At 34.3% G+C, this 16255-nt stretch overlaps 2 protein-coding genes and 1 non-coding gene across 3 annotated transcripts; 1 reads left to right on the forward strand and 2 right to left on the reverse strand.

Moving 5' to 3' along the window:
• Positions 1-150: 150 nt before the first annotated feature.
• LOC114713674 (methionine aminopeptidase 1A) lies at positions 151-8134 on the reverse strand. Its single transcript, XM_028898347.1, has 16 exons — positions 7959-8134; positions 7103-7153; positions 6321-6506; positions 5941-6016; positions 5776-5823; positions 5632-5676; positions 5368-5467; positions 4367-4418; positions 4247-4288; positions 3527-3588; positions 3341-3439; positions 2226-2299; positions 2046-2115; positions 845-910; positions 672-760; positions 151-569 (listed from the first exon to the last, which is right to left on the reverse strand). The coding sequence occupies exons 1-16, from the start codon at positions 8018-8020 to the stop codon at positions 492-494; spliced, it is 1200 nt and encodes a 399-aa protein (XP_028754180.1). The 5' UTR covers positions 8021-8134; the 3' UTR covers positions 151-491.
• A 147-nt stretch (positions 8135-8281) lies between these two features.
• On the forward strand, positions 8282-8354 carry TRNAR-CCU (transfer RNA arginine (anticodon CCU)). The gene has a single exon. It is a non-coding gene; the product is annotated as a tRNA-Arg (tRNA).
• A 1268-nt stretch (positions 8355-9622) lies between these two features.
• On the reverse strand, positions 9623-14485 carry LOC114713649 (pectinesterase). The gene is made up of 3 exons (XM_028898316.1): positions 13974-14485; positions 10424-10755; positions 9623-10307 (listed from the first exon to the last, which is right to left on the reverse strand). The coding sequence occupies exons 1-3, from the start codon at positions 14483-14485 to the stop codon at positions 9628-9630; spliced, it is 1524 nt and encodes a 507-aa protein (XP_028754149.1). The 3' UTR covers positions 9623-9627.
• Positions 14486-16255: the final 1770 nt, after the last annotated feature.

Below are 16255 nucleotides of genomic sequence, written 5' to 3' on the forward strand. Positions count from 1 at the left end.
CAAAATAGGATGATTCATATCGTCCGTCGTCATCTGATAGACTTAAATGGGCATAGAGCAGGCTTTTTTTTGGGCCAAAAAATTGAACAGGCTTAAGAAGATGTATTCTATTAGTTGAGGACAAGTTTTATCAGGGAAGTTTATATCAACTTGGCAAAAATCATTTTCCTCCTATTTCTTGGTATGTTAGTTAAACTTCTAGATTTAAGATGGATACTACACAAAAGCAGCGGCAGCAATGACGATAACGACATAAGCCGCTAGATATTTATAACGAGAATATGGCATAATTCACTTTAATGAAAAAAATAGATTATTCATCATCTAATTTTCATTTTAAAAAAAAAATTAAGACAACAAACAGACAACTATGTAAACCATCAACGTTGAAACCTTGTAACTGTAGAGCCTGCAATGCAATGCTTGTAGCTTATGTGACCTTAAAACCCAAACGAAAAGGGCAGTGTTGGAACTTGAAATAGCACGCCCCTTTACGATTTTAGCCAATCAAAAACATTGGGTGAAGTTGGCAGTCTAGCCGTTAGAACCTCAACACCTGTCTCCGTCACCTAAACCAGGAAAAAGGTATCAAACATTATGATCCCTACAGATCATATTAGAACTCAGAAAATATATACACGTAGTTTGTAGACTCATGAATTTGAACTCACCAGAAGTGTATGTTCAAATTGAGCACTGCGTTTGCCATCCGCAGTAACAGCAGTCCATCCATCAGGCCACATTCTATCCCGCCAAACACCTATTAAGAAATTTTTGTCAACAGTTCGGAAAAAGGGAATACTTGGGGGAAATTAAACATTGAAACAATGAGCAAAACCAATACCTGCATTAATCATTGGTTCAATTGTGAAGGTCTGCCCAGCCTTCATCACACCAACTGCTTTATTTTCTGCAAACTGTTAAGGTGTACAAGTTCGCCACCCTGTTTGCTTCCTGTGATCATGGCTGATGATCTTTGACAGAATGTTGTGTGGTAAGTTTAAGAAAATAGATTAAAAGCTTTTCACAAAAAGCAACATTTAGGGTCATACGTCAAACCTAATTTGAAAGAGGTAAACAAATTTTCGACTTCACAAAGCAAGATTAATCTTCCAAATAAGCAAAGTTTAGCAAATGGAAAAAAATACCAAGATTGTTATTAGAAGCCAAAGATACTCACGTGCCAGCTAGAAGAAACCAAAAAAGGAGTTTGATGCCCAAAGAATATAGCAAAGAGGTAAGTTTAAAGAGACTGACAAGTGATGAGGAAAACTTTCAAGAATTGTCTAGCTAGCATAAATTTAGAGAGAGATAACTTTCCCTTTGAAAATATTATTCTCTACCCGTCAAGTGGTCCCTTTTGATAAAATACTTAACGAATCCTATTGTATATTTCATCCTACCTACCTTGAGGCCCTTGGTATTCTATGGTTTGGAGTGGCTACACATTACCTAAACAATCAGTTATTGATTGGCTACTTTTTCATGGCAGATTGGCAATCAAATCTTTTGCAAGATGATATTTGCAAGTTTTGTCAAGATCACCCATAAGCACTGGACCGTTTATTCTTTGGGTCTTCTATCTCTGCTGATGTTTTTAAAAAGTTGATGGGTTGTGGTGATTTTGATATTGGCTTCAATAGACTATCTATGTGGCAGCATATTTTAGTACAAACTAGGTAAAATCGTAGGTTGATATATAAACTAAGGGTGGCTACATTCTATGCTGTGATCTATGTCATTTGTCAGGCCAAGAATGCTTTGGTCTTCCCACAGGAACTTCGAGATGGTGCTCAAATTTTTCAAAGAACTATAAATGACATGAAAGTTAAATGGAAACACTTGTTAGTAGGGAGAAATAAGGATACAAGGATGTTAGTTAGAAGATTTAACATCTTTTGGACTAATTATACTATATCTTGCAGATCATATTTTTTGTATTTTGATGTAACTTTTTGAGAGGAATATATATATATCAGAAGATGCAGAACACATTTTTTCAATATATGTTTTCCACATCCCTGCATACTATCAGTCAAGGATACTTCCATAATGGGGAATATTTGGTGCACAGTGGAAGAGCTCTCCAATCCCATGACCACAATATGATTTTACCTATTTAAGAGGGAGAGGGAAGCAAGAGTAAGGAACAGAGTTAATAGCCGTCAGCCAATCAAGCAAAGATAATCAAATGCATCAAGTTGTCACAAAATTTTGTGCATTACCACAGAGAAACCGGACATTGAAGCATGACGATTAATAACTTCACCAATCTCACGAAATCTCACCCCGGGTTTCACTGAAGTTGATGGGAGAAGAATTAGGAAAATATAATTGAACTTCTTAAACGACAATCAATGCTTACAAGACTAAGCATAAACAGTGCTTTTCCCATGACTCCTGGCCAATTAAACATAGTGAAATGTACATAATTATGGTTATCACTAACTTTTCCAAATGATGCTTGAAATGTATGGTTATCAGACTAGTTTTAAACGACACCAAATGGATGGAGCATCCTAAAGATTTTCTATATGAAATACAAGATCTGGCATTCGATCTGTACAATGCCAAGTATAAACACACATACGCACATAGTGCCAACACCTATAACTCATGAGTGTCAGCTGCATACTTAAAGAACATAGCCTTACTAAGGCAGCATGCATAAGAGCACTCAAGCAGTTCAAAAATTGAAACGTAACATGCAACTAAACTAGTAATAAATTAGAATATTTTTAAACATTCAAGCACTCTAAAGAAAACACTAATCCCACCTACATTATAATTGCACATGTCAATTTGGAAAGGTAAAGGTTCATTGTAATTGCACGTGTCAATTTGGAAAGGTAAAGGTTCATTAACAAAGTTAAATTTTCCAATGACAGTTTAATATCAACGACTATCCCTTTATGCAAATCCCCTCCATCCCTAACAATGAGAACCAAGTCTTCACTCTCAACAGTTCCTTCATAAACTATCCCGGAAAAGGCAGAGGACAGGGAATATCCAAGTTTACCAAAGTCTATAACTTTAATACTATCTCCGGTCCTTAATATAAGACTCAATTAACTAATTTCAGGAGATTAAAAAAGTTGCTAAATTACTTAATCATAACATACGTTCTTACATGGATCATTAGATTATATATCAATTTAGACGTGAGGCAAATTAGTTTGGAGAAAAACAATAAATATAAATAGTCTAAAGTAATTAAGTAACTTCCTTAATTTCTACAAATTAATCAACTATGTTTTATATTTAGAACTGAAGGTAGTATTTAGAGTCTAATCAGAGAGAGAGAGAGAGAGTTGAGAGTTAAAATTCAATAAACAAATACCAATTGATATTGCTTTATCCAGGCACTCGTATGTGCACTGGACCAGCCGGCGAGATTCTTCATCAACATTTCCCACAAAGTACGTTTCATTGAGATCAGCTGCACAACAACTCAAAGATTAACCAATCATGAAATCTTTAAGCTGAAAGTTGAAATAGCGTCACAAATGGACGCTAGTAAACTCACCATGAACACCATTATGGTACACAGTGACATCAACATTTACAATATCACCATCCTCAAGCTTCCTGTAGTGTAGGCATGTATTAGGTGAAGTTCTCAAGTTGATATATTTATTTACTTGAAGCAGCTATCAAGCTACCACTGATAAATGCATAGTTATCTAGAAAAGGACTACGTCAAAAGATAAGGGAAACTCAGGCTATTAATTACGCAAACCCACTCTCATGAAAATGCATCTCATCTAAAACAAAACAATAAGCTAGTGTTGAAGCCATTTTGACCACAAAACCACCAAGGATAATAGAGATTTTTTGGGTTAAAAAGTATAACACTAAAAAAAAATATATTTCTTAAAAATTTTATCACATTCACAGCCAAGTTTATGTAATTAATTCTATATTTAATGAATGTATTTAGATTGTGTTTTATGAATTATTGCCTATTAATCTGTTAAGTTTCTGTCAAAAAAAGATCTTATGAATATGTTCTATTTACATTTTACTCAATTTCAATTTTCACTAAATTTTAGAAAAAATGTTTATCATGCAGACTTTGGAGTATTTTAGTCAAAATGGGTTTAGTTGTAAGGTATCTTTTCATTTCAGGAAAGAGCAAGTAACGTTTCATAGTAGAGGAAAAGGCTGCATAATTAGGCTAAGGAAAGGATGGAAAAAATGTAACCCCTAAAAGGAATTTCTTCAGCAAAAGCATAGAACAATCTACCTTGCATCAGGAATTCCATGGCAGATCACTTCATTCACTGACCTGTTAAGAGTGGTACGCTATGTTAATAAATATGAAGAAGATGAGAAAATGAAACAAATACAGAGGGCAAGTACCTACGTGCAGCAAGACTTTGGGAAGAAATGGTAATTCAGAGGAGATGGATATCCTCCTGCAGTGACAAAAAACACATTCAATTACAACAAATGCCAGGTATTGATCAGAATAAAACCCTCAACCAGAACAAACCATTCTGGGTTGCCGAAATGCTTGCTCTGAAGTTTGAAGATAAATAAATAAGCATCAGGATCACACAAGATTATGCAAACCTACAATATGGATACCAATCTTGGCAAATTTTGGCAAATTTTGATCTTGTGTAGGATCAAAATTGAAGTTCAAGGGTGGGACCGCAAGATCATATGCTCTTTAATCAGAATTGCAATATCCAAAACTTGATTCTACAATCAAATGGTTTATTATAACCTATTTTCCCGACTTTCACATGATATAAGCGAAGTGGCCTCAACGATTTAATATTGAATGAAGACTCAATGTCTATGTTATATTCATCCAGTATATGCCAAACCAAATAACAAGCAAAAACACACCCAACAACAGAGTGCTTGATGAAAAAGAGAGAGCGAAAAGCTAATCAGCTCAAGAAAATGAAGTAGCATTGGCCAGAATCTAACAAGCCAAGGGAAATGATGCAATGGCTCCAAATAGAAGATAGAACCTATAAAGAATATGACACACAATATAAAACCTATAAGAAGCTGCATTATTCATAAGCTATGAACATAGCAGCTCACCCCAAACTCCATATAAAACCTAGGCCCACAATCTAGTTTGATAAAATAGTGTGTGCCTCAGGTAATTTAAACACATCATGACTTACAAAATAATCAAATCAACATGCTACTTTTTTATAGGGCATCCAAAAACAAAGCAATTTTAAGAGTTTGGATGAAATAGCTTTAGATCAGGATATACAAAGTAAAACAAAGGCATGCATGTTCCACGATGACACTGACAATAGTTGTAGTTATATGCTCCCAGTAGAGTTACAGGATTTCTCAGATATTCCAAACAATATAACGCACTCACTAAATCAATACCTGCAGCTACAGTCGCCTCATGGACAACTCTATCAACTTCATCAGTGGTTACACCTGGCTGAATTGCCCGAGCAGCTGCATCTAAAACTTCCCTTGCAATCTAGAAATTATGGCTCCTTCAGTCAAAGACATACACTTAAAAATAGAGCGCAATTATATTTAAAATTCCCATCATGGTTTAGGAAGCCATCAACAAAAGTTAAGCTCTATTAATAAATATAACCACTTTAAATATATAGGCAAAAGGGGAATAAAGTCACATACTCGGCATGCTTCTCTCATCCTCTGAATTTGATTTGGAGTTTTGATCTGCAAATCAATAACACATTCAGGATGTCAATCTAAAAAAAATACCGATAGCATACTCCAACATAATATTGCCAACAAATGCATTTTACAAATATTCACCTCAACAACATGCTGCAGATCACTTTTAGGCTCAACTTTGGGTATTCCCTACAAGCAGATGATAAAAAACATTTACAAACTACTAAGCCTGAGCTAAGTCATCAGAAGATGACCTCCAATTATTAAGTTAAATCTAGATATAAGGAATAATCAAAAATAACTTACATCATCAGCCCAATCAGGTTTATCAATATGAGCTGGTACAGTTCGTTTAGGAGATATGGGATATGGCCTCAGCATCCTTATCAAAGCAGCAATTAGACTTAGTTTCCAATTGTCAACAAATGAAGATGTTTGACCAAAAATTATAAACATATGCAGCAAATAAATGATGGGAAACAGTTGATAATTTCTTGTTACAAACATAGGATGCTTAAACTAATCAAATGCATGGATTAAAGGAAGGATAAGAGAAGAGAAAAACAGGAGAATCTGAAGTTCAGAAACAGTATTATATTGTTACTAATTTTGAATATGATCTTCTATGATGATTAAACATGATGTAAGATTTCTAGAATGCAGAAACAAAGTCCAAGTGACATTACCCCGTCCAATCAAAGTGAGGCATCTTTGGAATTCGAGCTTGCCCTTTCCTCAAGCAATATAACCACTCTTCACCATGTGAATCTGAATTTTGCTGCTGTGGATTGCCAGTCCCACGAGAAGTTAGCTTTGCCTTCAAGTGCACTGATTTGTGTGAACTCCATGAAGATTTGAAACAATCCTGCGTACTGTCAAGAAGTTTTAAAATTGGCTCCAAAATAAAGGATATTCAAATTGAGAAGATAAGTAGAATTATGAAACTTGTTTGCATGTAAACTCTCACAAGCATGTAATAAGTGGCTATTATTGGCCATCCCCACCTTTTACAGTTTGCCCAGCAAACTGCAAGCCTATAATTACTAACACATTTTTCCATGGATATTACATAAGATCCATCAGAACTTATTCTTCCTTCCACTAAAAACAACTTAAGAAGTGCAACCAGACCAAAATTTCAAAGTTCATCTCTTCATATTGAGGAACCCTCACCACGTGTAAACCTCTAAGGTCCACATTAGTAGATTAAAGAGATTAACAACATTCTGCAACAATCATTGAGACTCATCAACTCTTAAATTTTCACTGTAGAGCTCAGCAATTATGTAAATGTATCAGCTAATTGGAGAAGCAAAGAACTTTCCCACAACTTGTATAAAAAATTTCTACAAGAGAATTGTCGCTATAGAAGTTTTTTTAGCGGATGCTTCACTTCCCATTATCCACACAACTTCTATGGAATCTAAAGCACTCGCAAAAGCTGATGAAGCGGTAAATGATTACAAACCAGAAAGCAGCACCTTCGCGTGGCAGCTTCAATTCCACGCATTTTGGACACCTGAACACAGCAAAAGAGAGGATTGGTTAAACATTTTTTCTTCGGTGAAAAGGTTAAACATGCTTATATAAATATCTACTCTTTATGGAAATTTGCTTCTGGCTTTTTGATAGTAGAAACCAAGAAAAAGAAATAAGCGCACCCAGAAATGAGCTATGAGCTCATAGACCTTCAAAAGAAATTGATCCAGATTACAAAATTGGTCGATTTTATATACAAAAGGCCATAGATTTTCGCTGATAAAATTTATTGTACAGAAGAGAGTTCCTTTAACATCCCCTCCCCAAACAAAAAAACATCACCACCTTTTATTAACTTAGAGGGCCACCACCCAATCAGAAAAGCAAGAGCCCCGTGTCGCATATGATGTAAGCAACAAGAACCAATTTGCATGAAGATTAAAAGCAACCTTTCATCCTTCACTACCCAAGCTACCAAGGCAACAAAGCATAGCAACCTATCGATGGGAGTTGACTAAAAGATGGCTGGACTTAATTTCTCCTAGAAGTACTTGATATTACTAATTGGGCATCAGAAGTCCATGGAAAATCCTAAGTTAGGTCCCAAGCACACATGCTATCAGATACAGCATTAAAATAATTCTGCTGGGGGCTTTCAAGAAGCCATTCAATCGCATCTCAAGACTTGCCCGTCGTATTCTAAAACTCGTTTTGACATACAATCCATTCTCTAACAGGCAGAACTCATCTCACAATCCCATATAAAACAAGAAGAAGAGGCAAAAGGCAGAAAGAGTAGGGTCAGAAAATGAATAAGCTCAGCAGCAACAGAAAAGAACACTTACTGAAGATGAGCAGGCTTGCCACAGTTTGCACATGAAAGGGTAGTCTCAGCGACAGTAGCCATTAAGTCCCAAGATTTATTCACAACGAATTCAATCAGGGAAGGCTAGGGCTGCAGAAGGGTACAAGGGTAGACGAAAATAGGAAAACTTATTTGCAGTTAGACGAATTAATTCCTCTGTTCAAAAGTGGACTAATCCGGTTGAGTGAATAGAGAATAAACCGCTGGTCAGAAAAACAATGGGAGAATAAAACAAGAAGGAGGGGAAGGAAAAAGAAGCTGGAAAAGATAATTATAAAATTAACCCCACACCGGGCATCGTTGGCGCCTGTAGCTCAGTGGATAGAGCGTCTGTTTCCTAAGCAGAAGGTCGTAGGTTCGACCCCTACCTGGCGCGGGATTATGCTGGTGTGAATTTTTCACTTGAAATCAAATTGTGGTTTTGGTGTGAATTTTTGGTCATTGGAAATCAAATTACGATTTTAAAAATAATTTTAAAGTATATAAAGTCAAAAATTGTTTTTGGAGGAATAATTTTTTATAAGCATAAGTATCTTCCTGTTTAAACAAATGTGAATACATCTCTTAATAATTCAAATTTTAATTAGTTTTGTTGTGAGAGACTAATTTTTTTAGTTAGACTCAATTCTCATTAATTAGTTAGAGTAATTATATTTGATTAAATAGTGGATAATTTTCAATGTATTCATTGAATTTGGAATCTGGCCCTTAGCACCCATTAATTTTTTTTTTATACAAAATTATCTTTTTATAGGAGGCCAATATATTTGAAATATTGTCAAATATTAATTGTAATCACTTCTCTTAAAGAGATTCGAACTTTAGTTTATTATGTTATTAAAAATTAGTTTTTTTAACTAAACACAAATTCTGTTTTTGTTTTTTTTCCAGCAAACAAACTCTGTTTGGTAACACCAATTGAATTGTTGAATGATAAAATGTGCGTTTTGCCTTAATCAATGCATTTCATACAAGGCTAACGAGCATGTTTGTTATAGCATTGAAAGCCCAAATTGCACTTCACCCCAAAAAAAGTTGGTTAAAGGGCAAAAAGGAATGTTTGGATTGACAAGAGAGCAAAGTTTTTTTTTTTTTTGTGAGAAAAGCCACATTATGTCAGAAACTCAAGGACTTGTTTTAATCAATGCTAGTAAAATTGACTTTTTAGACCTCATTTAAAAAAAAAAAAAACATGAGAATGTAAATCCATGTCCAAAAAGAGTAATAAAACATCTTTTTTCCGATGAGAAGAGTAACAAAACATCCTTGCACGCTATGTAACATAAGCCCAAGCACATCCCGTACGATAAGTATAATCTTTTTCCCATTAAATCTTTTAATCTTAAGGAGAAGGAAAATTCATTGCATTATTTTATTCAACCGTTTTATAATTCTTTTATGTCTCTATATGGAATTAATAATTAGATGCGGATCAGTTATGTATTATGCCCTTGTCACATTACTAATCCAAGATTCTTACCTTAATCACACAAAAGTACACAAATACACGACACACTAATATTGTTCATTCTAGAGTCACAACTCACAACTTTAGATACATTGCATCTCACACGCACACAGACACACACACACCCCTTAAATTATTAGCTAGGGAAATTCTCCGGCATTGTCTTTAAGTTCCACACACGTCAAACGCCGGCTGAAAAGGGCACACCGGTGGCCGGAATCCACCGACCTCCGCCTAGAAACTCGTTAACAGAGAAAGGCATAACCTCAGAAGTAGAGAGCAGCACGTGAAAGCCAGGCCATTTCACTCTGTTCTGAGTAGAAGCACCGGCACCATTGTTCATATACTCTGCATAATATAGAGTCGATAATGCAAAACCACCATCCCACTCACTCCACCCTTTAGGATCAATACAACCATCCAGATCATTCTTCATGAACACCGTCCTTGAATACTTCTTCCATGGCCTTCCCAGGTAGTTTTTTGCCCCGGCGGAGCCCGAGGCCGGCCTGACTTTACAGTTTTGGATCACAATCCCCGTGGGTTGGTTCGGGTCGTCCCGTCCCTGTGCTGTGATGAAGATGGACTGGTGAGACGCTGGCTGCTGCAGGAGGATGTCGCAGTTCTGGAAGACGACGGAGGCGTCGCCGAATATGAAGTCGACGGTGCCGGAAATTATGGAGTCTCTGTAGAATTGACGATTGGAATGGACGTAGAGTGTGTCTTGGTAGCCTCTGAAGCTGCATCTGTAAAAGACGGAGAGGTCTGAGCTCACCTTCATCGCGACAGCTTGATGATCCTGTGGGCCTGCTCTGTTCTCGATCGTCATGTCCCTTCCCCAGAATCCATCCCCTGATACATCTGCGAATGGTTCAAATCGAGAGATTATCAAATAATTCAATCTGAAATTTTGAAACCTGAAGCTTAAAGATAGAATGAAGGAGGTTGTTGTGGTGTGCTGTGATTTGTTTGGTTACCGAATGTGGCGGAGCCGACGGTGGAGGAACCATGGCGGACACTCCTGGCACCGGTGATGATGGTCTTACCGATGCCGTCTCCGACAAGCATCAAGTTCTTGAGCTTGTATCCGATCTCGACCTTCTCGTTGTAGACTCCTGATTTGACGTGGATAATGACTCTTTCGGGACGATTGTGACCCATTGAACTTACGGCTTCAATGGCGGCTCCGATCGTCGTGTGGCTGCCGGAACCATCCTGAGCCACCGCGAAATGGGCCTTTGACTCTGTCGGATTCCATGACGCCAATAGTCCCCGTATGACTTCGATATGTTTTCCTTTCGTGGTGCTTCTTTTGCACACGGCAAATTAAAAAGAAAAAAGTTAATCTGGTAAAAAATGCCAATAATAATACCAATAAAAGATTAATTATATCCAATAAAGTTAATATTTAAACACTTTAAATAAGTATATAGTTCATTTCTCTTGCAATTATTACATGCGCGCTATTTTTAGTTTAAAATAAATTCATGTGAAATAAAAAGAAAGGAAGAGACAAGAAATTGTTATTTACATTTGAGTGAATTTCACAAAAATGAGGGATTTTATCGTCACTTAATTGAAAGTAGATTTCAGCAATTTTTTTAATTATACACAATGATTTTATTTATAAGTTATTTCCAATATATTTTACCAAAACTAAAGAAAAATCTTAATTTTCATTAACCCTATCCTAAAATTTAACCACTTTTTAATTTTATTCCTATTTAATATATACTACTTTTGATCCTTAATATAAGACTTAACTTGACTTTCAGTTTGATCCTAAATATAAGACCTCAATTCATTCTATCTCTAATATTTATTCATTTTTTTAAGATAGTCCTTATATTAATTGTACATATCAAATGTTTCATCAAATGATTTTTGATTAGCAAAAATATTTTAAAAAAGATAACACTTATTTATTATGAATAACTAACTTAATTAATTAACGACTAGAGGTAGTTCTGTATTTCATAACTGCAAAATCTACATTATAATAAATGAAACAGAAAATTATACATCTATATGAAAAATTTAACAATTAGATGACTTATAAATAGGGAAAAAAAATATAGTATACATATAAAGAAATACAATGATTGAGACGAAGTTTGGAATTATTTAGGGTGGAATTGTTTTGAACTCTTAAAATGTAGGCTACTTTCTTGGGAGAATCTTAAATTTTCCATTTTGTATTTCGTTTAGACGTCCCCACAATCATGTTGTTCCACGCAGAAGAACAATATCAGAATAATATCTCAACCGCTGCAATACGTTAAAATTACAAAAAATATGGAGGGCTCCAAATTCAATCCATAATTTATAAAATTTTAATACTATACTAATGTAAGAACCTCAGGCGAAGATTATTGCATCCATACTCATCGGGTCTTTAAAATAAGACATATTTTATAATATAATTTACACTACAAAATATGTTTAAACATGGGAGAAGTAATTTACAAAGCTTTGTGGATAATATAAGAATTGAGGATATTTTACGTTAGGAGTTGATATGAGTATATCAAATGTTTTTATTTTTAATTTGAATATTTGCAGCAGGCTTCAGACTCAACTTATATTCTGAGATAAAGGGGAAAAAAAAAAGCAAAAGAAAGCAAAAGTGCAAATTCATATTCTTCTTTCTTTTTTTTTTGCCGGAAGCAAATTCATATTCATAACATTGAATAAAATTAAATAAAATATATCTCATAATCATACAAATGAGTGCCTTTAAGACTCTGCTGGAATAAAAGGGATATTAAATGCTTTTTACATATAGTTCATTCATTGACTTCAACATGGGAATTAATGTGCGTATTTCAAATGTATAGCCAACAAATTTTAATTTTTTTTGCCAACAATAAATTTAAATATTAAACTTTTAAGCTGAAAAATTTTAATTTCATTTATCTGTTTGTGTGCGTGTATCTTTTGCTCAAATCATTGGCCAAAAAAAAAAATCTTTGCTCAAATCAATCACAGTCATTTATTTTTCATTATTTATAATTTGTAATTAATCTTTTTTTTTTGGGTTTAAAAGCATGCATTCTCTTCTTTGATATGATCAAATCATCTAGAAGTCATTGATTTTCGATTAATCTGATGGATTATAGGGTCAAGGTCAGTAAAGTTCTTTTAATGAGTATTTAACCACATATAGACTATCGATTTTTCTATAAAAATTTAATGATAACAATTCCGCTTTTAAAAATTTATTGCCATAATTTAACCTTACATAAATATTAAAATTTATATGTCAAAATATAAAAAACTAAGTTCAGATCAATTCAGCTTTTCAAGACTTTATTCCTCATTCATTTCTAAATTATTAAATTATAATATCCTTGGCATTACACTAGCTGGAGCTTCAGAAAAAAGTTAAAGCCAGGCCAGTAAGTAATAAGTTAGCTCATATAATCTTTAATCATCAAGTTTACATGACTTTTAGTTTTAACTTATCAAGTTTTAAATAATAAATTTTGGTGATTTAAGTTTTTATTAAGTTATAAAGACTAATATTTTAAATGAAAAAAATTTGAAAAAACCAAAATAAAGATAAACTTAAAAGATCAAAATTGTATTAACCTAGAGTAAACTTATATGAGCTTTTAAGTTATGATGAAACAAAATTTTTATAAATAAAAATAAAAAACATTATTTATAAGGTTTAATAAAATTATATTATTTTTAAAAATTGAATTGTTATTCAATTCTTTTTTCAATTATGTCAAAATTTGTATTCATGTCATTAAAGTGAAGTGAAAAACAAATTATATTATACATAATGATCTTACGTTTTGTTGATATTACTTAAGTTTCTCTTTCAATTTTTTTAAAATAACGAATATTTTTTTAATATTTCCTATCGAGATTTGTGCATAATTTATTTTTATTTAACAAATTATATTATAGATAATGATCTTATGTTGATAGTACTTAAGTTTCTCTTTCAATTTGTTTTAAATAACAAATATTTTTTTTAATATTTCTTATCGAGATCTGCACATAATTTATTTTTATTTAGTATCTTAATTTTATTTATGATGCATCTCACATCTTCTAATGTTATTTTTCAGTGACATCATATGTTATAATCTTATTTAAAATTTAAGGTGAATGCACTTTACATTAAAAAAAAAATCAGGCACCTTTTTACCTTACATTTTTTAACAAAATTACAACAAAACTTATCTTCTAAAAATTTATATACATTTTGAAAATTATATATATAAATATCTTTCTTTTGACCAATGTCAATCTGAGTTCGATTCGGCCAAACTTCAACTGGATAAAGCTCTCCCCCCCTTTTTTGGGGGGCTCTAAACTCATACGCGTACACATATATTACAATTTAAGAATTGAAAGTAACCTATATATATTAATATTTTAACAAAACAAAAAGTTGATATACTTTTACGCATGCAACAAATTAAACAAACTTCAAAATATGCTAGCCAGTAATTAAGAACAGATCAACATATGTATATTGTTAAAAGAGCGACATTTATTAAAACAAGCTACTTACTTTTTGGTTTTGCTTTTGCTTTGGCTTTGTGCTTGTTCTTAGCAAACAAGTGAAGAGTCTCTCCAAGCAATAAAGTCAAGTTTTTATGCAAACCCTGAGTTCCCACGTCGTACCCTTTCTCTTCCAAACCATCCAAACATGTCCTATGGTTACTCATTACGCCACTCACCCACGTTACTGCATCGTCTTCCCTCTCATAACCATCCTCCTGATCTCCCTCCTTTAATAATGCCAACTGATTCAGCCTCTGCTCACTCTCTTCATACAGCTTAGCACAGTCCCTGAGCGCCACACCCGCCGCCGGTAATAACGCCGCCCTGGATGACAGCATCGGGCTAGCAATGCCGCCGCCACCCTGAGGATGACTCTCAGCCCAAGTCCTGGCTTCAAGAACATGGGTCTGAGCCATCCCAAGCAGCTCCATTTCCCGGCGACAGAAGACGGTGGAGATGGCGGAGGCTGAGAGGAGCACCAGAAGGAGGAGGAGGACGGCGGAGGCGGCAGCCATTTAATGTTTTTCTGAGAAGGAGAGAGTAGTGATGAGGAGTGTAGTGATGGATGACGGTGACTTATAGACAGGCGAGGGAATAAAGAGGCACATGGAAGGGAGAGAGCTATGTGTCATTCAGTGGGAGTGTGTAATCTGTGTCCTACGTGTTTAGATTTGGTAAAACGGTGGAGAAGCAAATGTCATCGTTTGTTTTCTGGTTATTTGGTTAAAAGTCACCTTGTTTTCTTTCTTTCCGCAGGAACATAATCCATAAGTGTGACATACTGTTTGGTTCTTAGATAAAGTGACCAGGTTCGCGCCTCCTTCATATAAATTATGTACAGTGACATCATAGGAAAAAGTTAGTCTGATTAATTGAATACCACGGTTGCAGTCATGGATTTATTATAAGTAAATTATAGGAACATGTTATATTGAAGTGCAATTTAGTGTTTCAGATGGGTATGATCATTACCCAGAAAAAAAGCATTTTCTAATATTTTTTGTTATATTTGTAGCATTTATAACTATTACAGCTGTATGTGTAGAGATAGGGACATGCAAAAACCTGGTAGTTGGTCCAATTCGATGCAACCCGAGATAATCTAGTCTAATTCATCTAGTCCAAATAAACAATATGATAACAATGGACTAGGCTACTCGACGGGTTGGACTAGGTTTGAGACCAAGTCATTAGACCACCTAGACTAGTCTGGTCTAATCCAAATTACTTTTTTCAAAAAAAAATTGTAAATTAAAATGTTATTTTTCATAATTATGTAATATTGTTAGAAATTCTTGTGAATTTCTGATTGAGTATTATTGTCTTGGAATGATTTTTACATGATTATAGATATAGATTTTTTTGTTGTCTTGGTTGTTTTTATTAGTATGAAATTTTGATTCCCACAAAAAAAAAAGTTAAAAAAAAAATCCTAAGCTATCTCGATCAGTCGAGGTAATTCAGTGAATCAAGTCTAGTTCAGCCTGACTTCGGGTTACTATTAAACTAGACTAGACCATGAACTGTCAAACCCAACTCAATTAAAAATCAAACCAGATTTTGAATTAGTCTTGAGCTCTGGTCTAGTCCAGTCCGTGCACTCTTGTATGTAAACGAGCTACGAAATTAGTTATGGGAAGTGATCTAATGACAATTTCCAAAACTTTTGCCCATGCTAGTCAAACCCACTACAACATTAGTAGTAACGTGACAAATTGCTACCGAGCCTGAAACTAGCTTGAAATTTCTAATGTAACATTAGTAGTGGTTAAAAACATGACCACGTGAATTCTCATTTGTAAGTAAGAGTTGGATCCAAACTACTACCAATATTAGCACCCACCCAAAATTTAAATTTTTCATTGTTGCTATGAAAGAACTGGGGTAGACAAAATGAGGAGCTTCACAAAAGAGGAGTGAGAGAATTTGATGAAAGTGGCAAAATGAAGGAATGCGTCCTTTGCATATGCGCTAATATTAATATTGGTTCTAACAGAGCTGCTTCATGTTGCTTTCAGTTGCAAAGTGCGTTGCAGTTTGGGTCATACTGTTTCCCCCACCGCCTAAGACTCTTCTGTTTTTGTCAAATTTAGGGTGTATTTGGATTTCTTCAAAAGCATTTTTTGGCATATCAAAATAAACTTTTTTATATATTTACTTTGTGAATATAGAAAAATCACTTCTAAAATTATGGTTTAGTTTTTATCCAAACACTCTTTTAGTAGTGGTTCTGCTTGAAAATGATATTCATCTTCTTGTTCTTAACGCAAGGCCTAACAATTTTT

Source organism: Neltuma alba, unplaced genomic scaffold, assembly GCF_004799145.2.
Source record: "Neltuma alba isolate B1F8T4 unplaced genomic scaffold, ASM479914v2 tig00011443_pilon, whole genome shotgun sequence".
Classification (NCBI taxonomy): Eukaryota; Viridiplantae; Streptophyta; class Magnoliopsida; order Fabales; family Fabaceae; genus Neltuma; species Neltuma alba.